At 43.7% G+C, this 24,586-nt stretch overlaps 2 protein-coding genes across 4 annotated transcripts; one reads left to right on the top strand and one right to left on the bottom strand.

Annotated features, from left to right (window-relative positions):
- The first annotated feature begins 4,600 nt into the window (after nucleotides 1-4,600).
- Nucleotides 4,601-8,226, top strand: LOC119895494 (protein SCO2 homolog, mitochondrial-like). Of its 2 annotated transcripts, none has more exons than XM_038708648.1 (2): nucleotides 4,601-4,923; nucleotides 6,886-8,226. In XM_038708648.1, exon 2 carries the CDS (start codon nucleotides 6,896-6,898, stop codon nucleotides 7,715-7,717), a length of 822 nt encoding a protein of 273 aa, XP_038564576.1. In that variant the 5' UTR covers nucleotides 4,601-4,923; nucleotides 6,886-6,895; the 3' UTR covers nucleotides 7,718-8,226. The 2 variants fall into 2 exon arrangements, with proteins under 2 accessions (XP_038564576.1, XP_038564575.1); XM_038708647.1 differs by having other exon boundaries at nucleotides 4,603-4,695.
- Nucleotides 8,227-9,494: 1,268 nt separating this feature from the next.
- LOC119895493 (condensin-2 complex subunit H2-like) lies at nucleotides 9,495-24,527 on the bottom strand. 2 transcript variants are annotated; one of them, XM_038708645.1, is made up of 20 exons: nucleotides 24,421-24,527; nucleotides 22,522-22,642; nucleotides 22,195-22,296; nucleotides 22,062-22,123; nucleotides 21,913-21,988; nucleotides 19,909-19,965; nucleotides 18,758-18,837; nucleotides 18,415-18,563; nucleotides 18,029-18,144; nucleotides 17,589-17,675; nucleotides 16,096-16,159; nucleotides 15,917-16,018; nucleotides 15,741-15,785; nucleotides 15,326-15,396; nucleotides 14,057-14,171; nucleotides 13,803-13,898; nucleotides 12,334-12,383; nucleotides 12,140-12,241; nucleotides 11,908-12,057; nucleotides 9,495-9,801 (listed from the first exon to the last, which is right to left on the bottom strand). In XM_038708645.1, the coding sequence occupies exons 2-20, from the start codon at nucleotides 22,627-22,629 to the stop codon at nucleotides 9,673-9,675; spliced, it is 1,761 nt and encodes a 586-aa protein (XP_038564573.1). In that variant the 5' UTR covers nucleotides 22,630-22,642; nucleotides 24,421-24,527; the 3' UTR covers nucleotides 9,495-9,672. The 2 variants fall into 2 exon arrangements, with proteins under 2 accessions (XP_038564573.1, XP_038564574.1); XM_038708646.1 differs by lacking the exon at nucleotides 9,495-9,801 and adding an exon at nucleotides 11,591-11,827.
- Nucleotides 24,528-24,586: the final 59 nt, after the last annotated feature.

Here is a 24,586-nt window from a genome sequence, read left to right as displayed (position 1 = left end):
TGACGGAAACTAACAATCCACGCAGAGAGGCCGGTGTTTAAAACACAAACATCTGGTTAATAAATTACATTCATCTGAAAACCATGTCAAGATTTATGTACATTTTACTTTGGATGTCCAGAAACTGGTTTACATTTATTTTGGCAAAACGAACGTTCCTTTTATTTGTTTCTGTTCCCTTTGGAGGAAAGTTTTGTTTTGTCTGTGGACACGTGTCATTTCCATAAATACACATTTACAGATCATTTTTATTGTCTTTACAAGAGTTCAAACATTTTCTCAAGTAAAAAACCCTCCTGCTCCATGACATCAAACACAGGAAGGCCTTCATCCCCCATAATGCACCACGCAGGAAGTCATTCGTCCCCGTGAAGTCACAGTGTCCCTACCTGTAGAGCAGAACGCGCTCTCTGTTTCAGTAAGGATTCTTAACCCGTTCCACTATTTATCATCAGCTCCTGTTTTCACTGTTTGAGTCTCTACGTTTCCACAGTTATTATTTATTATACTCAGATTTATTTATTATTTCCTTAAGTTCCAGTACTTTTAGAAACTAACTGCACATTGAAATCTACAGAGCTCTGCAGTTCACGCCTGTTACTGACTGGTAACTATTTCAAAAGGTGCTAAAAACATTTTCTGTGTTTTTTTTATGTTTCTAAACCTTCATTAAGAACTAGTGACAAACGAAAAATGGCTTGTTGATAGTAAATGTTTTAATTCTTACTAGTAAAAGAAAATAAGCACTAGTGGATGAATCGATATATAATAATATATAAATATAATAATAATAGATATTAGTTAAATGATAGAAAGTAAAAAAGTAAAAAGTAGAAATAGAGACCAGAACGTTAAAGTAATAAAATGAATATATTGACTTTCCTTCTTATTTCGCTTCCTTTTCATGCCCAGTTGTGCGAAATGCCGCCATCCAACAAGAAGAAAAAGCTGAAGCAGCAACAGCACTTTTCCTTCATGACTACTGCACTGACGCCAATGGCGACAACATGGAAACCTCCTCCACGAAGGTGAGCCGTCCTCTTCCCGACACCCCTACTAAAATACCTGTCTCGTTTAAGAAATCTAAACACGAAGCAGAGGTATCCAACGCTACAGTACTCGAAGCCGTTAACAACCTCGCCGCCATGTTAGAAGAACTCAATGTGCAAATGAAGAACAAGTGGCCAAAAGAAATAAAAGACTGCCAATCCAAAACTCACGCTTTGGAGAAGGAGACGAAAAATCCCTGGTGCCATCCAAAAAGATGGTCGCTGGATCCTCTGCGTTCCTTCTATTAAAGACTCTTTTATTATCCTGGGAAATGTCCACGGTTAGAACGACACAAACCAAAACAAATATCTTCTCTCTGAAACCGACGGGCTCATTAAAAGTTTAATATCATCTTAGGAGGAGACTTCATTATGGTACTTAATGAACGGTTAGACCGCTCACCCTCCACGTGTCATAACCATCACTGTAACCTCACCGAGTCCGTTTCTGTAGCACTCACGGCGCTTTATACACTCCAACTTAAAACACTTCTCTTGGTTTAAACCGGATGGTTCAGTCAATCAAGGACTGACTTTTGGTTAATCTCTGACAGTGTAACAGACTATTATCTGACTGCTCTAGATCTTCTGCTCCCGTCTGACCACCACTTTATTAATCTCACCTTAGAACCAGTAAGAATCACAAACCAAACGAGGGTCGCTGGAAACTCGAGGCCAGCTTGTTCCAGTCTGAAACGTATTGCCAAGGGGTTGAAGACATCATTTATGAAACTACTCGAGACCCCGACCTTCTGTCTTCTAGCTCTAAATGGGAATATTTAAAATTCAGAATAAGGAACTTTTCAATCTCTTTCAGGAAACAACTGAAACAATCTGCCTTTTTAGAGGAGACCAATTTAACCAGAGAGAAAAGTCTCTGCTGTAATAAACCCGCACTGACAGATACTGACAAAAGGAAACTTCTTACACTACAAACCAAATTAGATCATATATATATATATACACAAGAAAAGCAAACGGAGCCTTCATCAGATCCAGAGCAAAGTGGATCCAAGACGGAGAGAGAAACTCTTCTTATTTCTGCAGATTAGAGAAAACCTGCCAGGAAGGAAATAACATCGGAACATTAATGAAAACGAATGCTCTGATCCTGAAACTAAAACCAATGAAGTTTATTCCTTTTACAATATTCTTCTGATGCAACAGAGGCCTTCTTTAACCAAACCAGAGGTTTTATTCCCACGTCAGAGTCAGAGCTCACGTATAAGGAGCTTGAAAAGGCGCTGCGGTGTCTCCTGGACGCCCGGACGGCCTCACAGCCAACTTTTAGAAACATATCAAAGCACTTTTATCTGAAACACCTAAAGAAGCTTTAAACAACCGCTCACGTCCACAGACGCTGAGCCAAGATCAAACAAAGATCCCAAATTCTTGGACAACCGATTACATTATTAAACAATGATTATAAATTACTAACACACATATTTTCAAATCTTCCTCAAATAATAAGTGACAGTCAGGATTTATGAGAGGTGGATCAGTACACAATAATGTTCGCCTCGTCCTTGATTTGCTTGAATGAGCACATAAAGGTCGACGGCTTTATTCTCTGTTTGGATTTTTACAAGGCGTTTGACACGGAACAGCACCGCTTTATTTTCAAGGATCTGCAGTTTGGGGGAAAATACTATAAAATGTTTTTATAACGACACCAACAGCTCAGTCTCTCTCCCGGGTGGCACCACGCCTCGCTTCAATATCCACAGAGGTATAAAAGGCCGCAACATAACTGCAGCTGAAATGTTGCCGATCCTCATCACAAAGTCAGATATCGAACAGTTAAATGTCTTTGACAGCAAAGGCATCCGGGTTACAAGTGAACTGTTATCTGCACACCTGCCACCTGGAGGCAGCACAGTATCCTATTAAAACTGCAGTCTAACACTTAAAGATATTAAAGTGAGCGAATCATTAAATGGATGAATGTAAAGCAAGATTAGACAGATGGTTAAACAGAGATCTTTCTCTGTTTGGTCACATCTATCAAACCAAAATGGAAAGCCTTTCCAGACACATTTACCCAGCCTGCTCTCTGTCTGTCCCCAACAAAGCTGCCAAAACCTTTGCCTACCTCTGGAAAAGAAAACCCCATTATCTGACAAAAGGGACTCTAGTGAAAGACTATGAAGATGATGAGCTACCAGCATATTGTGTCTCCAGGGAACTTTTACTTTGACGTTCCAAGACTTTCTATAAAAGTTCTGTTATATTGGAAACTCCTGTACAAACACAGTTTTACTGACGTACCCATCTGGCACTGCAGATTCATTCTCTGTAGAAATAAGGATGGAAAACAACACTTGGTCTGTTATTTACTGGACAACTATGGAAATGTTTTATCTTTCGGTACAAAACTTAATATCCAGTGTAATCGTGAACATTATGACATCTGCCTTCCTTTTGATGGCAAAAAATGCACCACCTCATGTGTTCAACCCCGTCTTCCTCCTTCAGTGATGGTCGCTTCACTCCTACGCAGATTTCTTAAAGTTACCTTTGTCACTAAAGGGCTTCACTCCAAAGTATTTAACGACAGACCTCCTCTCACGTAGATTTAACTTTGATCCAACTAGCTGTATATTCTGTGATGAGGATCATTTGTTTTTCTTCTGTCCTCACAGTAACACGTCTGATTGGCTGGAACCTCATCTCCAGGTTCACTAGAGATAACATTAATATATGATAATTATTATTATTTTGATCATTTGATATTTTAGTAATTGTTTTGTTTTTACATTTGATACTGATTTTTTTGTCTATTAACATATACACACACTTACCGTTTTATTTAAATTTATATATACACACACACACACACACACACACACACACTTACTGTTTGTTTATTCATTTTATTTTTAATATATTTTATTTTATTTTTCACACACACAGACTTACTGATTTATTTAGTTATTTAATTTTGACTTTTTAATATTTTTTTTTATTTTACACAAACACACATACACTTTGATACTTTACACTTTAATTACTTGTTTAATGAAATGTTTGGGGCTGATTGTTCTGATGTTGTATATATGATGCTTTGGCAATGTTGTTGTTACATTCATGCCAATAAAGCTAATTTGAATTGAATTAAATTGATAACATCACATTTGGATTATAATGAAGGACAAAAACTATGAACTGATTTTAAACACTTTAATTATCTCGGCTAAATTTTACATCCACAAATGTAAATGTATAAAAACACAGCTGTTTTTGCATTTACAAGCCCTGTTGTTCATGAAGAAGAAAAACAGCCATTTTATTGATGCCTTAAAATTAACTGAAGCCCCTTAACTGTTTTATCGCTGTTATTTTAGTTTCATTTGTATTTTTGTTATTATTATTAATATATATATGTTTTATTTTTCTTCCTAAAGCGTTTCCTGTTGGCACTGATATCTGGAGATCTCTGACTGTGCCAGACACTGTTGTAATACTAATAATAAATAATAATGAATAAAAAGCCTCGTGCCGAGTCTGTACCGGCGGACTTCTTCCTCTCGGTGTTCTGATCTGGTTATAAACGCTGCTGCAGACACGCCGGCGCCCCCTGCTGGAAACTCTCAGCTGCGGCGCTGCGCACGAATCTGCTGACGTTCACCGACGGTTTCATTTTAATGTACGTTTATGTGAATTATTACCAACATTTATTAGTTTTAGAAGCTGAAGCACGTTATTTACGGAGGACTGTTTGTATTGTTTAGCTGAGAGTTCAGTTTTAATCCGTTTCCTCGTGTTTCGAGCCGAATCAGCGAACCCGGATCAGGTTCAGGTGAAACCGGGTCCACGTGTTTGACTCTGACGGCCTCACGTCGGATCCGGTAAACGGTCCGTCCGGAGACTGAAGGTGAGTTTTTATTCTTCCGTCTGAAGCTTTTGTCTACGGACAAGCCACCGGCCGGCCGGTGTTCAACGTCCCGGTAACGTTAGCTCGCTTCACGGCAGCAGGTGACGGAGACGTCATCTCATAACGTCACACCGGAGCTGCATTATTAGCCGTCAGCTGTCCGTCAGTCCGTCAGCTGTCCGTCAGTCCGTCAGCTGTCCGTCAGCTGTCCGTCAGTCCGTCAGCTGCAAAGTAATAAAGTCCAGTCGGCTGACAGACGCTGTCAGCAGCAAACAACGCGTCCTGTTCGGCTGCCACGGAGAAGCGCTCGTTTCTCACTTCCCCCGGTAATAAACGCAACTCATCGTTTGAATAATAAGAATATAAACGCAGCTGAGCACAGGTGAACGTGCCGGCACCGTTTCAGGAGGGTTCGAGTCCACGTCAGGCGGGTTTAACGTAACGAAAACACGACTTATTCCCGTCAAAGCGCAGCTACATTCACTACATTCACTACAGGCGGGGAAATCCAAGATGGCGCAGATTCACTTCCTGCTCGGTGCTGACGCTGGTGGCGGGAGGAGGTACTACAAGTACTGCACTGTACTACAAGTACTGCATTGTACTACAAGTACTGTACTCAAGTACTGCACTGTACTACAAGTACTGCACTGTACTGCACTGTACTCCAAGTACTGTACTCAAGTACTGCACTGTACTACAAGTACTGCACTGTACTCCAAGTACTGCAGTACATGTACTGTACTACAAGTACTACACTCCAAGTACTGCACTGTACTACAAGTACTGCACTCCAAGTACTGCACTGTACTACAAGTACTGCACTGTACTACAAGTACTGCACTCCAAGTACTGCACTGTACTACAAGTACTGTACTCCAAGTACTGCACTGTACTACAAGTACTGCACTGTACTACAAGTACTGCACTGTACTCCAGTACTGCACTGTACTCCAGTACTGTACTCCAAGTACTGTACTCCAAGTACTGCAGTACATGTACTGTACTACAAGTACTACACTCCAGTACTGCACTGTACTACATGTACTGCACTACAAGTACTGCACTGTACTACAAGTACTGCACTCCAAGTACTGTACTACAAGTACTGCACTCCAAGTACTGTACTACAAGTACTACACTCAAGTACTGTACTACAAGTACTGCACTCAAGTACTGCACTCCAAGTACTGCACTGTACTACAAGTACTGCACTCCAAGTACTGCACTCCAAGTACTGCACTGTACTACAAGTACTGTACTCGAGTCCTCATTTGGTGTACTTTTACTTTATGCTACTTAATACCGTCACTAACTTTGAGGGAAATATTGTAGTTTTTACTGAACTACTTGTATAAAGTTTCACGATACTAACATCTGCTTCGGTTCCTTCAAACGAAAACTACAAATATTTGTATTTTACAAACATTAACACACAAATACATAAAGTTTTATTCTGTGAAAAGAGAAACAGAGAAGCAGAAAACTGCAAATGTTCAGTATTTTTCCTTTAAACAATTTAAATAAGCCATTAATTGTTTTAAATCTTCTCTCTCTAAATATTATGACCAAAAGTACCTAAAGTATCAGAAGTAAAAGTACTCATTGTGCAGAAAACGGCCCCTGAGATATTATATTATAGTAACATGAAACGTAAAGGAGTCTGAAACCAGAGGCGGACACGTACAGCTTCGAAGTACTTCACATTTCATATGATGATGAAACCACTGAACATGGTATATGAAGTACTGCTTGGTAGTAATAAGTAGTAGAGTGATGTACTCGACCGGGTACAACGTATTTAATTACATCCGTCCTAATAAATCAATAAACACAGCGAGTACTTTTACTTTGGATACTTTAAATACTTCTACTTGACTAAACTCTGCAGGACGTTTACTTGTGACAGAGTATTTGCACTCTGTGGTATAAGTACTTTTACCTGAGTACTTTGTGTTGCAGGAGGACGAAGATGTTGTGGCTCAGGTGCATTGTGGGTGATCTGCGTGGAGGAGGAAGACTCCTGAGAGGTCTTCCTCACGCCGCCCGCCCCCTGCTGACCTCAGAGAGTCAGCGGGTCAGACCGCCTCATCGCGGCGGCCTTCCTCAGAGGCGTTTCCTGTCTGGGGGCCAGGACTCGTCCTCCGCCCGTCTGAAGCTGAGGACGCGCCTGGGGGTGACGCTGCTGTTCGGCGGCGGCCTGCTGGCCACGTGGGGCTTCGTGTACTTGGAGAAGCAGCAGCAGCGGCGACGGCAGCGCGTGGAGCAGCTGCGGCGGGTGGCGCTGGGTCAGGGCGACTTCAGCCTCCTGGACCACAGCGGGCGGCGCCGCACCAAGAAGGACTTCCTGGGCAGCTGGGTGCTGCTGTACTTCGGCTTCACGCACTGTCCCGACATCTGTCCCGACGAGCTGGACAAGCTGAGCGCCGCGGTGTCGGCGTTGGACCGGGACGCCTCGCTGCCGCCCGTCCAGCCCGTCTTCATCACCGTGGACCCGGAGCGGGACGACGTGCCGGCGCTGGCCCGCTACGTCAAAGACTTCCACCCCCGTCTGATCGGACTGACGGGGACCCCGGAGGAGGTGAAACACGCGGGGCGGGACTACAGAGTGTACGCCAGCGCCGGGCCCAAGGACGAGGACGGGGACTACATCGTGGATCACAGCATCCTGATCTACCTGGTCAGTCCGGACGGGCTCTTCCTGGACTACTACAACCGCATGAAGAGCGAGGAGCAGATCGCCGAGAGCGTCCGGAACCACATCACCAGCTACGTCCCGCTGGGAGGCACCTGAACGCAGCGCGGACACCACAGACTGAACGCGAACGCCTCGGCTCGCTGTCCTCGCCGGGCGGACGCTCTAAACACGTTCATGTGCGGTTCGGCGGGAAGAACTCTGTTTCTGTCACAGTGGAGCTGAACCGAGCCGGTGATTCATCCAGTCGCCCGTCAGCAGCTGCTTTGATAAAGTCACACGTGGCGTCCTGTCTCTGACGTCCCTTTAATACGTTCACATGTCAGAGTTTAGACTACCGAGAACCAAGACAACAAATAACTTTGTTAATTCATCAGAATTTGTTTTTGCCTCTACTGATGACAGAGAGCCTAAGCCCCGCCCCCTTCTGCTGGACCGCCGTGGGAGTCCGAACGTCTCCGAGTCTTTTGGGTTTTGAACTCTTGTCTTATTGGAACTCTTTAAAGTTGAGACTCCTGGTTCCTGGAGCCTCTCTGATCCGGGTCCTGGTTCTGATCCAGAACCTGCTGCTGCCTGTCTTTCCAAAATAAAAGTGTGTGTTTGTATCAGCGGGTGTTTACTGTTGTTCTCCTGACGTAGACGAGCTTCAGATCAGTTTCCAGTGTCGTGACTTCTTTATCCGGCTGGAGCTGACGGGACAGAACGAGTCCAGAACGACAAGTCAGCCCACGTGCGGCTCCTTCTTTCATTATTTCGTTTCAAAACATAATAAACAAGTGTTGTTTTGTTTTAAACCCACAACTGAAAACGAAGCCGCTGCGTTTTGTTCTCTCCCTACTGGCTGCACACGTTGTTTGCAGCAGCTGCTCTGCGTCGGGCTTCACGCAGCCAGAGAACGATCACCGGCCACCCGCAGCGCACCGGCTCGCCGCTCGCCAACCGGTAGACCTAAGATGCGTTGTGTTGTGTTGCTGGACGCTGGTCGTTCTCTCTGGCTGGATGAAGTTCGATGCTCCCGTTTTACGCCTGATCCGTGTGTTCCTGCAGCTGGAGGCAGCGCCGCACCATCTCACAAAGAAAATATAGTGATTATTATTATTTGGTCAAATGTGTCTTCTGTTCTGTCTGTTTTACATTTACACCTTCAACACCATCACTGATAGAAACGTTCCCTCGCTGTGACTGATCGCAGCCTGACGGCCTCCAGAGTTATAATAAATAACATGTAACTAAAGGAGGATTTTACTCTGAGGAAGAATCCACGAGGTCGGAGGAAACATGTTGGAGTAACGAACTGTAGATCCAACCTGGATTTCAGTGTTCAGTGACGCGTTCCGTCTCTGCTTTGATACCGAGGAGTCTGAGAGAAACTCGGGTCTGATCTCCTGATGTGGACCCTCACAGACCCTCAGCAGGCCCCCCTGAGGGTTTAGGGCAGCCCCCCTGTCAAACTTGGAAGTCCACATTTCTTGCAGACAGGAGACACAAAAACGAGTGTGAAAGGAGCGACCGCCGGCCCTGACGTTCACATGGTTACAGAAAGTTTACACAGATTAAAGACGACCAAAAATTATGCACCACTTCTCCCAGAAAACTGTCGCATTTCCAAGCGTTTTGGCGTTCTCGTGTTTATTTCCACGCAGAATTTAAAAATGGAGCGGACACGAATGATTGGCACCTTTTCAGAAGCTCCTTTAATTTCTAATGAACTCACCTGCTGGTTCATAAATAAACGAGAAAATGGAGAAAGGTCGACTGAACCTTTGTGCTCCGATGCAACAGAAGAAATAAACACGATAACATCAGAACATTTGGGAGAAGCGGTGCATTATGGGACAGACAGATCCTGAAACCTGTCGTGGTCAAAACACAGACGTTTGCTCTTCAACGCAGTTTTTATTACAAACATTCATATTTAACAAACAGCTGTTGGATGAAACTCGTGAACATTATTCTCAACTTGTTATTTACAGGAGCATGATCGATCGATGAAACCTCGGCGGCGGTAAAACACCTTCAGGGAGACTGCAGCGCTCGTGTGTCCGAAGGCAGTTTCAGGCGGAGTCCGTCAGGTTTTTAAATCTGTCGGTGGCCCGGTCGGTGCTGAGCAGCGTCAGACCCATCGAGTCCACGCTGGCCTCCAGAACGCCGCAGCTGTCCACCTCCACCGTGCCGTCGTTCGCCTGAGAGAGACACAGCGGTTCAGAGCCCGAACACGTTTCTCAGCTGCTCCGGGACCAGGTCTGCTTTCAGTCCCCAGAGTCCAAACTAAAGCTGGAGGAGTCCAGTTTCTACGCTGTGTATATCTGGAACAAACTCTCAGTTCTGTTTAAATCAAATGTGAGGCTGTAGATTAATAACTAATAATTAATAACCGGCGTCACGTGACGCCGAGCCTGATCACGATTGTTGGTGAAGACGCGCCTCTTTCCATAGATCCTGACAGGTGAAGCTGGATTTGTATTTTAGCAGAACATTAACAGTAAACGCGAGTGTTACGAACTGGTCGGCCCCGAGTACACAAACACAGATCGTCCCCAACATTCAGCTCACTGATCAGCTGATAAACACAGATAGATAAATAAAAATCAGACCCCTGTTTGGGTTCAGGAAGCATCAAACGTCTCCATATTTAGGAGAGAGTTAGTGTTTATAGTAAATCTTTCAGTTTGTGTAAATGAGCTTTGTTATTGCCCTTATTATTCTTCATTATTTGGCCCATTCATTTAGATTTTAAGGTCGGGGCTTTTATTTCTAAGGTGTCTTGCTGGAAAAGAGAAGACGGCAGGTCGGCTGTCGAGTTTGTTTGCTTAGCCAGAAGAAACCAGTCCTTTTGTTCAGCAGCCAGCTGAGAGGCACAAGGTTTGTTATCATTTAGTTTCATGTGGTGTTTAGTGTTCAGTCACAGGGAGGCGCCTTTCATCATTCTGTGTCTGGAATATAAAGGCGACTCTTTCGATGTTACAGGGCCGTCATCCCGGTGCACTTTGCATGAGGTTAAATAAGGTTAAAGCTGCTTCTGTGACATAAAACTAACTTCAGCTGCGTTTCCCCCAGAGGACCTAAACCCTGGAACCAGGAACCTTTGGAGGAACTGTGTTTCTACCGGAGGGACCAGGGTCTGCTCAGGGTGCAGTACTTCCTGAAAGTACCAGTACTGTTTCTCTACGACTGCTCCTCTTTTCTTTTTGTTTGCAAACCAATAAATCCCAACCAGCAGTCAGAGAGCCGCACGAGTCTCCCCGACGTCACCCGAGATCGAACGTCTGCATTAAATGTGTTGCTGGGAAACAGCAGCCGGCGTGCAGCGGTGCGTTTACTGATGGCGTTCAGCTAAATACCGGGTCCTGACTTGTTGTTTGAAGTCTCAGCTGATTGCAGCAGGTACTAAAGCTCGTTAAACCTCCCGTTCGCTCAGGCGACACAGACGTGACGCTGCAGCTGATCTGCAGCTCCTGCCGGCTGGAAATGTTTTAATAACCTTCCCAACTGTCCCGGTTTTATTTTAGTGTTGCTTTCTCTGTGCCAGTTCTTTTAAGAACGTGATGGTTTTACCCAGTTTGTCTCTTCATTACGCTCCCGCACTAACAGCTGTTTAATGGTCAAACGCAGCCTGTAGCTTTTCATTATTTAGAGATTAAAAGGGGAGGAGTCTCTAAGTTTTACTTCTTCCTTCCCCCCATTTTCTTTTATTGGCATAAATTATTATTCTGTTATCATAAACTGTATAAAAGTTGCTTATGGACCGTGGTTACAAATAATGGCGCCTGTGCATCGCTGTGTACGGCGTGCACGCCTACAGCGTCCGCCAGCTGGTTAATCTGCCTGATGTTCGCAGGTCTTCAGGCCGCGGTGGAAACAAACACAGCAGAGGGCCGAAGGAACCTTTTAGTTATTTGGAAAGAGGTCTGAAAAGCTCTGTAGCTCAGGATAAAGAAGGTGATATTTCATGATTGGAATAAAAAGGAGAGCAATGCTTTTATTTTTATTATCTCTTACGGTGCGTTCAGGTTTATGGAGCTACAGTATCAGCTGTGAACCATCATTCAGCCAGGGACGCTACAGTTAGGATCTCATAAAGCTTGTTGTTTCACCATCTTGTCCGTGGTGATTCTACACTTTAAATAAACTTGACCAGATCCCGATGGCTCTGCTCGGCCGGCTGATCGGTCTGGCTCCAGTTTTTACTCCACGCTGCGACAGCTGAAGCTGAAACGTGTGAGAGTTTGAGTTGAATTATTTCTGAATGGGATTTGGTTGGTGAGTATTTCGGCGTGCGTGTGTTTTACCAGCTGCAGTGAAGCCAGCATGTATTTGCAGGCTTCGAAGTTATCCAAGCCGGCGACGATGGAGGCGAAAGATCGCCGCTGGCCGACGGCGTTCAGCGCTCCGACTATCCTGTCGCCGTAGTCGTGGATGTCGAACACGTCACGCTCCTCCTGAAAACAACACAGACAGGAAGTGTGAACACAATGAGGCGGCGGCGGCGTTTGTTATCCGAGACGAGGAGGTTTGTTTTACCTGCAGCTGCAGTAAAGGCCGGATCTTGTCCTCCCAGTCTTTGACTCTGCGGGACAGAGCGGTTTCCTGAGTGTAACCGCGACTGTTCACCACCAGCTGCTCCTGAACGCCACATCACAAACAACACAGGTCAGATATCTGAGCGAGTATTTATGAATTCACACAGACAGAGTTTGGCCGTATCGATGTCTTACTATACGCAGCTTCACCAGTTCTTCGTAACTCAGCTCGTCTCTCTGATCGTCTGTAAAACACAAAATATAAAGTTCATCACTCAAACAGCTGCTCACAGAGCCGAACAGGCTGAAACTTCATCACCATGACACTCCCCCCCGTTCATTACTCACATTAAAACAATGCTTTTTGTATTACAGGTTTTCTGAAATGTTATCTTTAAATATGCAAATGAGGCAGCATCTAACGAAATATGCGCTAATTTGCATCAATTTTAAGAGCTGAAATCTGAACTCTGGATTAAGTCAGGTTCAAAATTATAGTTTTATTTTGTCGACACATTGAACTCAAATGTTTTTACTGAGGGGACTTTTTTCTCTTTATTATTTTATAAATCAGAAAACAGTTAATTTTTGACTTGTTTTAGGGACAAAATGTTTTATAATTCAGGCTGAGAATGAAATATGAACAATCTACTCTGTAAAAAAAACCTTCTGAATATCGTCGGGAAAGAAAGTGAAGAGTTTGAGGAAAAACTTGTTTTGAGATAACTGTGTAAACTATTCTTACCAGTGTGTCTTTATTGGGAATCAGATTAACGCAAAGAAAGTTTATGAACTTGTCTTTTAGATTTACTTGATCAAATCAAAAGCAACGAGACTGAGCCAAACCAACGTCTTCAGAAACAAAGTCTCCCTACAGCTAACGTGCACAACATGCGCGCACATTATCCTCCGCAGCTTCGTTATGTTCGAGTTCAGTTGAATCTAACGAGACGGCACTTGCTGTTTCAGTCTGGCTGCTTTATTCCGTTTCGTACAGGCCATGAAAGTGGCAAAACGAAGTGCGTCTGAAAGACCGGAGTTATTTTCTTAGATTTGGTTTCACCCACAGGTCTGTGGCGACTTGCACTCTCCAACGCAGAGCTGGCAGCTTCAGTGATATTTTAATTCCATTTCACACACGGTGCATTCTGCTTTGACTTTCAACGGAGCCGTGTGGGAGATTCTTAGAGTAAAACATTCAGGACTGTGTTGTTGTTCATCTGCACGGCTGCAGCAGGAGGAAGAAGCGTCTGCGGCAGCATGACAATGAGTAAGGGTGCGCCGAAGGGTCAAAATAGTGGCAGCCAAAGATTCTACAGCGAAGAGATTCTTTTTAACAGTGACGGCATAACATAAGAAATCGAGCTCGAGATTAACGTGTTAATGCTGACGGCCCTAACAGTCACAGAGCCAATACCTAATCAGATTATTAACAACAGTGTAGAAGAGCAGATGAGCACGTGGTGCAGACCGCGACGGCGAGGAGGACAGGTAGCGTTAGAAAGCTTTAAGGAGGAGAAACCTTCAGACGCACAGAGACAAACTGCAGGAAAAGAGCCTGAAATCTCAATGCCGTCCCTTGGATGATGAAACGATGAGTTCACCTGCCGTGTCTCGCCTTAAGCTACTTAATAAACTTAACAGGACGGCAGGTGTGTTCCTACCTGGAGACATGAAGTCTGCTCCTCCAACACACTCCGCTGGAACGTCGTCAGGAAACGCTTCGTGTTCGTTGTCCGAGGTGTCGTCGTCGTCTCCACCTGTTAAACAGTATTTCACCTTTAACCACGGGAACAAACACTTCCTGTTCCTCGGCTTCACGTCACTATGAAACGCAAGCTGCTGGAGTTCAGGCGTCTTTTGAAGTTACAAACAGGAGAACAGCATCTGTGCGGTCTGAGAGTGGAGCGCTTGTTACCCAGCAGGTCGGGGTGTCTGAATCCCTCCGCAGGCTCCTCCTCCTGCTGACCTGGCTCCGCCTCCTCCAGCTGCAGGAAAGTGCGCCTCAGTTCCTCATCAGACACGACCACACCCTTAAAGTGACATCACAGCACATCATCACACACTCGTACAGCGTTAAACTGAAGAGTTCAACCTGTTTTCCACCGCACGGAACCAGCTCGACTGAAAACCACCTCAAGGCGCCGTGAAAACGCTGCAGACTGGGGGTTGGCTCCGGGGGGCTGCTCTTCAGGGGGCGCTACAGAGCCGTTTTGCCACGCTTCTTCTTTAGGTGCGTTTGGCTACATGCCGCGCTGCGCAGCGCTGACTTAACACGATGCATGCTGGACTTAACAAAAGGCATGCTGGTTAGAAACTGGGTCCGACTTCCGCCAGCGCTGCAAAATGTCACATGACATTAAAACCTTGCCGGCCACACTTGCACTTGGAACCACCTTTTGCGTGAGTCTACTGTGCGGCGTTTTTATGCCCCGCCCCTGAAGTCGCCTGCAGCTCACGTTAGACTATTGAGTAGATGAAAATCAGCCGCCGTAATCTCGAACGCACCTTTAATGCTGCGTTCCATTTACCTCTGAAGTCTGCGCTTCCAACTTCCGACACTGGTTTTATCTTGACCTTAAAAACCTATTTTTCTATTGGCAGAGTTAAAAACCAAGAAAGCTTCCAATATATTGAAACATATTATAAACAGAATTTAGCTGCTGTTTATTTTTATATTTGTTTGTCTGGTTTGTTTTGTCTTCTTATAACCTGTACTCCCTGTTTTGTTGTCAAGTACTATTGGATTAATAAAGTTGTGAAGAAAAAAAAGGTCGGAGCTGGGAATGACGTCACACCCGAGTTGACGGCGTTCCGGTTAGTCGGAAACACTCGCTCGGCCAGCCGTTGTTTACAAATAGCCAGGTTAGCGTTGTGCAGGATTTCCTCACACTAAACACGGCAGCAACACGACCACAGACGGCAGCTGGGCAGCACTTTGTGTACGAACATTTATATGAGACACAAGTACACAGAAGAGCTAATAAACAGTCTAAACTACAGCTTTCACTAACTCTTCTCCCTTAGGTCGACTCAAGGGGGAAGAGTTGTAGTTGACTTCTCTCCTTCAGGCTTTTGTAGCTTTGAGTTTTTAAATCAGAGAACCAGATATTTTCTAACAGAGTTGTTGGTCTTTTGTTGTGATGACTCGACAGAAGCAGGAGGTGTCTGAAATAACTCCGCTTACCGCTTTCCTGTTGATCCTCTTCCGAGTCTTCAGTTTGTCTTTCATTGTGCTCAAATAAACGTAGTTCAGGTCTGAAACAAGAAGAAGTTGCAGTTGGTTTTTCACATGAATAATACAGTTTTAACTTATTTCGTCTTCAGACGAATCACAAATCTATCATATTTTATTTCCCAGTTTGTTTCCTGAAGTATCTGGATGAAGAGCTCTAAAAGTTTCTTGTATGTTTGGGCCTTTCTTGCATTAAATCACATTTTTACACATTTAAACAATCAGTTATTTGAACCCATTTTATCCTAAATGTTTTCTCTCTCCTGTGAAACAGTTTTAAAGAAAATATCATGATCTTTATTTAACACAAGGAGAACATGTAGTGACAGTGAGAAGGTTTCAGGAGAAAGCAGGTGGAACATGTTACCTGTGAACGTGGGTCCATTTTTTAACTTGGGCTCCGGAGGATCAACTGCAACAAAAAAAATTGTAAACAATTTAGTTAATGCACAAGAAAAACCATCATCATGTCAGAGTACATTATCTGAATTGGCTCAACTAACTAAATAATCTGTGTTCTCTTATGAGCTCTGAACTTCTTACAGGTTCCTCTCAACCAGCTCTGGAAGTCCTGCAGTTGAGCAGGTTTTTTCCTTTTCCTCTTTCCACCGTCGTCCAGCCCGTCAGGAACCTTGTAGCATTTTCCTACAAAGAAAAACAACTCAGTCAGCAAAGAGGACGACACGACAGTCTGTTAAACACCTGAGAGTCCGTTAGTTCACCTGTTTTCAACGGCTTATCCTCCCCGAGTACAGCGTACGGGTCGTGGAGCGCCCACGCATTCACCTGAAACACAAAGTGACCAACAGAGCAGAGTGAGTCAGTTCCCCCACCGTCTGATGTTTGTACATTAGTTCCTATAAAACTAATGTGTATTAGGGACTCTTTGGATTAAAGATGTTTTTGAAGATAAAGTGATAATATTTTTAAATAATAGTCAGAATTCTGAGAAAAGTCACTATATTTCTAGAAAGGCGAAAAGTCATATCTTGAGAAAGCGCTGAAAAGTCGTATTTCGGGAGAAAATGTCAAAAAGTCATATTAGGAGAAAACGACGAAAAGTCGTATTTCTGGAGAAACCGATAAGCCATGTCAGGACAAAACTTTGAAAAGTCGTATTTTGAGAGAAAATGCTGAAAAGTCATATCAGGAGAAAACGTTGAAAAGTCGTATTTTGGGGAAAAAACAAAAAGCCATGGCAGGAGAAAACGTTGAAAAGTCATGACAGGAGAAAACGTTGAAAAGTCGTGTCACGAGAAAACGTTGAAAAGTCATATTTTGGGAAAAAACAATAAGCCATGGCAGGAGAAAATGTTGAAAAGTCATATCAGGAGAAAACGTTGAAAAGTCGTATTTTGGGGAAAAAACAAAAAGCCATGGCAGGAGAAAACGTTGAAAAGTCGTATTTTGGGAAAAAACTAAAAGCCATGGCAGGAGAAAACGTTGAAAAGTCGTGTCACGAGAAAATGTTGAAAAGTCATATTTTGGGAAAAAACAATAAGCCATGGCAGGAGAAAACGTCGAAAAGTCGTATTCTGGGAAAAAACAAAAAGCCATGGCAGGAGAAAACGTTGAAAAGTCATATTTTGGGAAAAAACAATAAGCCATGGCAGGAGAAAACGTCGAAAAGTCGTATTCTGGGAAAAAACAAAAAGCCATGGCAGGAGAAAACGTTGAAAAGTCATATCAGGAGAAAATGTTGAAAAGTCATATTTTGGGAAAAAACAATAAGCCATGGCAGGAGAAAACGTCGAAAAGTCGTATTCTGGGAAAAAACAAAAAGCCATGGCAGGAGAATACGTTGAAAAGTCATATCAGGAGAAAACGTTGAAAAGTCGTATTTTGGGGAAAAAACAAAAAGCCATGGCAGGAGAAAACGTTGAAAAGTCGTATTTTGGGAAAAAACTAAAAGCCATGGCAGGAGAAAACGTTGAAAAGTCGGATTTTGGGAAAAAACAAAAAGCCATGGCAGGAGAAAACGTTGAAAAGTCGTGTCACGAGAAAACGTTGAAAAGTCATATTTTGGGGAAAAAACAATAAGCCATGGCAGGAGAAAACGTCGAAAAGTCGTATTTTGAGAGAAAATGTTGAGGATGTCAGGAAAAAACCCATAATATGGAGCTGTAAGTTTATTAAAATGAAGTTATAATATTTAAATAAAGTCATGACTGCTGTAATGAGAATAAAGTAGTAATTTAAAGGTGAATAAACGTACAGCAGGTGGCGTCTCCTCCTCCTTCCTCCTCAGGTGGTCGTCAGCGACCTGCCGTCTCTCTCGGACCGTCCTGCCTTCACTCAGAACCTGAGACACAATTTAAAAGACAGACATTCAGATTTCACCACAGTGAAGACTAAAACTGAAGAAAAGGTCCAGAATGTGCTTCGTCAGCCACTGAGATGAAATAAAAATAAGAACTGTTTCTGCAAAGTTAAAGATTTGTGGTGATTGATTCTCAGCGCCGCCTGCAAACACTACGCTCTGATCTTTTCTCAGATAATGAACTGTTTCGTCAAACATTTCAACCAGTCCTCCAATTTAATAACAGACGCATCTCTGCAAACGTGCTGGTTAAATTAATAACCTTTCAGCCACATCTGTCAGCAAGATATAAACACGGAACTCTTAACGCATGAAAAGAAAGGCTGTACTGAGACCTGGTGTCGGTCCACATGCTCCTCTGGTTCCTGGTCCAGCTCCATATTGTGGTCTTCTATAGGGAGGAAGTCCTCTGCAGCATCACCTCCATCAACATCAGCTGGAGCCACAACATCTGGACGAAACATTAAAAACACCACTTCAACCACCAGCTGAAAGAAAACTGTCAGGTACATTGATAACTAAAGAGATAATGTTTTCAGAACAAGCAGGACCCTCTGAGGTTCAGGTTTTTGTTGCACTCTCTTCATTTCGTATTTTTTAAATTTCTTTTTAAATTAATGTGATGAGGCCTGAATATAAAGTCAAACTGACCAAGTCAAAGTCAGAATTTAGGAGCGTCAGATCACCACCAGCTTCTGTTAAAGTGTTTGTGGAGGTTCACCTTGGAGGGAGTCCGCAGATCGTGGATCAGCGTCCAACAGAAGCCTGGAAGCGGCCGATCCGAGCGTCAGGAGGATCAGATCCTCGTCTCCCGGGATGAAAATGTTGATCCTGAAGTCCTTCTGACTGCACAGGACCTCCCCTTTCAGACTGACACAGATCGACATGAAGTACGATTTCTTACTCTGTTTCTAAATGTTTTAAGACACATCAAGTCATCTGTATCAATAAAGAAAACGTATAAATAAACTAGATTTATACACCTTTCCTCTGAAAGAGATTACAAACAGAGACAGACCACAGACCCACCGGCCTCAGACTCAGATCCTTCTTCTCTAACTCACCTGATGAGCGGCAGTTTGTGCTTCTCGCCGGTTTCAGGAGGAATCAGAGACTCGGGAGGAAGAGGAGTGACGCTCACAGTCTGAACATCAAACACATCACAGTCACATCAGAAAACTACAACCAGACAGGCACACAAGTCAGAGAAAGACAGGCGCACACAAGTCAGAGAAAGACAGGCGCACACAAGTCAGAGAAAGACAGGCGCACAGTCAGAGAAAGACAGGCGCACACAAGTCAGAGAGAGCCAGGCGCACACAAGTCAGAGAAAGACAGGCGCACAGTCAGAGAGACAGGCACACAGTCAGAGAAAGACAGGCGCACAGTCAGAGAGACAGGCGCACAGTCAGAGAAAGACAGGCGCACAGTCAGAGAGACAGGCGCACAGTCAGAGAAAGACAGGCGCACAGTCAGAGAAAGACAGGCGCACAGTCAGAGAAAGACAGGCGCACAGTCAGAGAGAGACAGGCGCACAGTCAGAGAGACAGGCGCACAGTCAGAGAGACAGGCGCACAGTCAGAGAGACAGGCGCACAGTCAGAGAGACAGGCGCACAGTCAGAGAGACAGGCGCACAGTCAGAGAGACAGGCGCACAGTCAGAGAGAGACAGGCGCACAGTCAGAGAAAGACAGGCGCACAGTCAGAGAGACAGGCGCACAGTCAGAGAGACAGGCGCACACAGTCAGAGAGACAGGCACACAAGTCAGAGAGAGACAGGCGCACAGTCAGAGAGACAGGCGCACAGTCAGAGAGACAGGCACACAAGTCAGAGAAAGACAGGCGCACAGTCAGAGAAAGACAGGCGCACAGTCAGAGAGACAGGCACACAGTCAGAGAAAGACAGGCGCACAGTCAGAGAGACAGGCACACAGTCATAGAGACATGTACACAGTCAGAGAGACAGGCACACAAGTCAGAGAAAGACAGGCGCACAGAGAGACGACAAGCGCACAGAGAGACGACAAGCGCACAGAGAGACGACAAGCGCACAGAGAGACAGGCGCACAGAGAGACAGGCGCACAGAGAGACGACAAGCGCACAGAGAGACGACAAGCGCACAGAGAGACGACAGGCGCACAGAGAGAGACAGGCGCACACAGAGAGACAGCGCACAGAGAGAGACAGCGCACAGAGAGACAGGCGTGAACTGACCGTGTTGGAGTCGGCCTTCTGGGAGCTCTGTGAGGATTCGACGTCCAGAGTGGTGAACTGAAGGAGACAAACAGACGACTATTGTCAGTTTGTCACGCTGTTAAGGATTTCCTACATTACCCAGAATGCCGACAGAAGAGGTGTGAATGTGCTGCTCAGGGCTCCTGACTAACTTTCTGCTCGGTTGCACTGGTGCGAAATGGTAGGAGCACCAGTGCAACCAAGAAATAAAAGATTTTGGTCTCTCTCTGGAGCCCCGCTGCTTCAGACGACATCTGGACATTCAGTTCGTGATCAGGAAAACATTAAATGATTCACATTAAACATAATCGGGGTTCCTGCTCTTTTCTACAGATCATTTTCCAGGACTATTCAGTGATGATCCAGCTGGTCTGAGACAGGGATCAGGTCAGACACCATGACAATGACCAACATGTTCCTCTCTGCAGGAGTCTGACTTTAAAGCTGTGCAGCCTGCAGCTGTAACTCATCTATGAAATCATCTCGTACAAGAGTCTAAAAGATGACAAAGATCTTTCCTTGTTTTATTGCTGTTTTTTATTGTATTTCTGTTGTTTCTTTTGGACAGTCCTCTGTGTTCTATGATTGGCAAGTGCTTCTCCTATTAATTACATTTTACCGACTGCTGCCTGAACACCAAAAATAGCCTCCTGACAAACCGCAGCATTCTAACGAGTTTTCTAACGTCTCTGAGGTCCTGAGCCCCGACGCAGAGTAACGGGATATAAAGTGCTGTTCAGGATTCAGCTGAGCTCCTTTTGGACCCTGAAACCTTCGCTCCTCGCTGAGTCGAGAAGAAAACGTTATGAACCTAATAAATAAAAAAAAAAGCTACCACAGTCAGCAGCCAGCAGGGTCTGATCTTTACCTTTGGAGGATACTGAAACTTGAAGTCACTTGAATTAATGTCCTCCAACCTGTGCAACATGTGACTGGGAAATTGACCCTTTGCTAAACCACGCCCGAATACCCAGCTGGCCAATCACAGCGCAGTATAGGACTCGCTCTAACTGAGGTCCGACACTTTCATGGCTGCGCTCCAGTGACTCTAATGCAACAAGAGTCGTTTTCCAGCTTTTTCTGGCTGTATTTTTCTAAGATCTGGTCAAACGCTGTTCCTGCGGCATCTTGTAATAGTTACAGCAGCTACCAGAGAGGCTGAAAGGAGAAGGACGATTTATTCTCTTTCCAAAACCTAAAATGAATCCAGAAACATGTCAGCTGTGGATTGTTCCTAATGTGATGTTAGTTAGATGCAACTTCCTACTGACTGTAACGTAATAAAGTCCTGCTGTTCTGCTTTTTAATGACTGTAATAATGAACAGAGGCCGACCGGCTGTACAGGAACACTGCTGATCCTTAATATCGTTGTCTTTTGTCTCACTTGTACTGTGTGATCGGTAGGTTTTAGCTTCTATCTTGCCTTTGTTTTCACGTCCGTCAGATTCAGTCTGAGTCAAACCTTCAAATCTATAATGCTTTTTCCAGCACGTGTCAATATTTCTCCAGGAGCGCAGTAACAGAATGTGGCAGCGCCGTGACAAAAGTCTAAAAGCTCCGAGCTTGTCGGACTTAGCAACAGTAACTAAGGGGGGCGTGGCTTAGCAAAGGGTCAATTAGGGGAAAAAAAATGATTTCCAGGTTTTCCAGGAGGAGAGGGAGCCCTGATATTATATCAATTATAGAAAGAGCAGTAATAATTTTATTGTTCTGTAAATAAATAAAACTGATTCTTCATTTTTTTAAATTTAATTTTCAAACAAGCTGCAGTGTTGCGTTCTTCTTTGTGTGTTTAGAAAAAGTCTAATAAGATGATCGCAGTATATCTTCAATATAATAAAAACTATGGTTTTAAATAAAATCATTAACAGTACGGCCGCTAACCTGTTGGTTTAGGGTTCACCTACTTATTGCTCTTAAAACATTTTGACGTATTCAAAGTAAATATCTGAATAAAGAACTTTGTGTTATGGACTTCTCACCTCGTCCTCAGCGTCGCGGTCGCCCGCTGCTCCGTCTGCGCCGTCATCCTCAGACGCCGACGTCTGTTTGCTGCGTCTGTCAAAGAACGAAGCGTCAGTCCTGATCCCCTCTATCAAAAACACACAAACTCATCCAGACCCGGTCTTACTTCTTGTTCCTGTCGTTGATGTACTCCAGGGTTTGGTAAACCAGGTTGTGCAGCAGCTCCACCTGAAACAGTCAGACGCTCGTCAAACATTACCCGCTTCACGCCAGATTTATTGGTGCTGTAGTTTGTGTACCTTCTTGCTGTAGATGCAGGCGGAGCCCTGGATCAGCAGCGCCGCTTCTGCAAAGTTCAGGCGCGTTTTCCCTCCATCGAACGTGATGCACATGTCGTCCAGCTGCAGACAGATTATTCCACAGATACTTCAAGTTTACCAGAAGCTCCCTGCTCTTTAAACAGAGCTGCAATAGCTAATTCATTAGTTGCAACTATCCTGATAATAGATTTATCAGTTTGAGTGTTTTTTAAGAATAAAAACTGTAAATTCTCTTTTATAGACAAAACAACGAATCAATTAGCTGAAGAAATAATCGGCAGATCAATGGAGAACTCGTGACTTTACCTCCTCTAAGTAGTCGTTTAACTCCGAAGCCACGTCGATCTCCCAGTTCTTGGTGAGCTCTCTGATTGGCTGCAGCAGGTGAGCGTACCTGCCCTCTGCGGCGTCCATGGCGACGTCCTCGCTGTGAACGCAGACGGGAAAGCACTCAGATCCTGTATTTAAGTCGTCACAGTGTAAAAGTACGGGAGGATTAACAGCAACGTGTACTGTGTACGTGTAAGTATCTAAAGTAGATGTTTCTTCATCTGTCTTTACTTATTGTCTCATCTGGTCTGTTTGTTGGGACTGTGTTGTTGTCCTGCGTCTTCTGTCTATTATTATTTATGTTATTTTATTTAATCCCAGTCTCCCTACAGGAGGCCTTTGTCTCCTGCCAGGCCGTTATTGTAAATAAGTAAACTGTTCATAATGAACTTTCCTGGTCCAATAAGAATATAATGAAGTCCAGTACAGCAGCAGAGCACTTTTAACTGTACAGGTGTACCTAATAAAGTGGATACTGAGCGGACATTAAACTAAAATATAAGCAGAAATATGACGTTGTATTCACTGAGTTTATTTTGTCAGCAAATCTCTAAATGTACAAAAGAAATCCTACATCTATAGAGGGATTATCAAAATTGTTACTAAAGTATGTGAGTATAAACAGGAAAGTGTATTTAAAGTAGTACTCACTGTCTTGTACTTTTATATATTAGATTCTTATTATTCCTCGTCATTAATGTAAAGCAGGATTTTAATAACTGGTTGAAATTGAACTGTTTTTTAATTAATGATTCTTTTCATTCTGGATTAATCTGCTGATTATTTTCTCCATTAAATGATTATAAAAACTGTAAATATTGATAAATGTTGTCTCAGAGGCCAAAGTGACTCCTTCACACAGATTGTTCTGTCATTTTAAACCTCAAAATGATTAAAAATACATTAAACAGCAAATCTTCACATCAAATGGTTTTAAGTGAAAAATTATGAAACGGTTATTAAAATAGTTTCCAGTTAAATTTCTGTCCTCTAATGTAGAAACTAATGGAGTTTAATTTATAAATAAACATGTTTTATAAACTCTTCGTGTGATTCTGTGTAAAAATCTGACTTTGTAAAGTAACTGAAGCTGTCAGATAAATGTAGAAGTAAAAATATCTGAGAGGGAGGAAATACTCACGTAAAGTAAAAGTACCTCTAATCTGTACTTGAGTAAATGTACTGAGTTACTGCTGTTATTTTTCCAGATGAGTGCTGATTTTAATTTAGTAATTTCTCGTGTTTAGCTCTGATGTTTACTTTCATAACTGCTGCAGTAACGTTTGGATGACAGTTCATAGAGAGAAGCTCAAACCAAACTCCATTTAAAATCTGACATGTTTAGTAACTTAACTCGTTGGACATTAGCTGTATAACAGTTTGACTAACTACCTGAAGCTGAGGTGTAAATTTTGCTAAAGGTCTAAATGTCTGTTACAGGCGACTTTGTACCAAAGACAGTAACATTTAAACATTTTAAATAGTTTTTCATGATGTTTGCGCGGCGCTCGGTGATTCACATTCACTTTAACGTTATGGGACATTGTGGAAAATTTTTACAGCTGGATGTTTTGAACACTACGCCGAATTCAACAGAGGATCGGATCGAGTACTTAAATATCTTCACTAGTCTTCTGTCAGATGGAGGTTAAGCAGAAACTTCGCTCAAAGACGCAACTGACAGGTTTCTAAACCTAAGTTCGGTTGAATGTCTGTCATACAGAACAGCGCCCGGCTGGAAAACGAGTTACTAACTTATATTTAACAGTTGTTGTGTGTCGAGTCTTATCAAACTAGATCCTAATAATGTTTGAACTCGTGTTAACGGGGAGTTTTAGAGTTGTTTTACGAGTTAAATCCACAGAAAGGACTCACCGTGACGATGAAGCGGCTCCGCTAGCTGTTAGCTGTTTAGTAGCGGTTAGCAAAACAGTCAAACAACCCGCGCAACTTTCTTCTTCGCGGTTTCTGCTTCTGCTTCTTCTTCTTCTTTTAGTGGCGGACAAGCACAGCGCCACCTGCTGTACCCGAAGTAAAAGTA

Source organism: Micropterus salmoides, unplaced genomic scaffold, assembly GCF_014851395.1.
Source record: "Micropterus salmoides isolate LMB-PRFRI ecotype aquatic unplaced genomic scaffold, ASM1485139v1 Ms_hic_scaffold_9, whole genome shotgun sequence".
NCBI classification, from domain to species: Eukaryota; Metazoa; Chordata; class Actinopteri; order Centrarchiformes; family Centrarchidae; genus Micropterus; species Micropterus salmoides.
This window is presented reverse-complemented; position numbering and strand designations above follow the sequence as displayed.

Bases quoted from the DNA above. Each gene is read 5' to 3' on its own strand.
- LOC119895493 (XM_038708645.1), bottom strand. From the start codon at position 22,629: ATGGACGCCGCAGAGGGCAGGTACGCTCACCTGCTGCAGCCAATCAGA. The intron at 22,297-22,521 runs GTAAAGTCACGA...ATCTGTCTGCAG, and splicing joins TAAACGACTACTTAGAGGAG to CTGGACGACATGTGCATCAC. The intron at 12,058-12,139 runs GTAAAACAAACC...TGTTGTTTTCAG, and splicing joins GGCCTTTACTGCAGCTGCAG to GAGGAGCGTGACGTGTTCGA.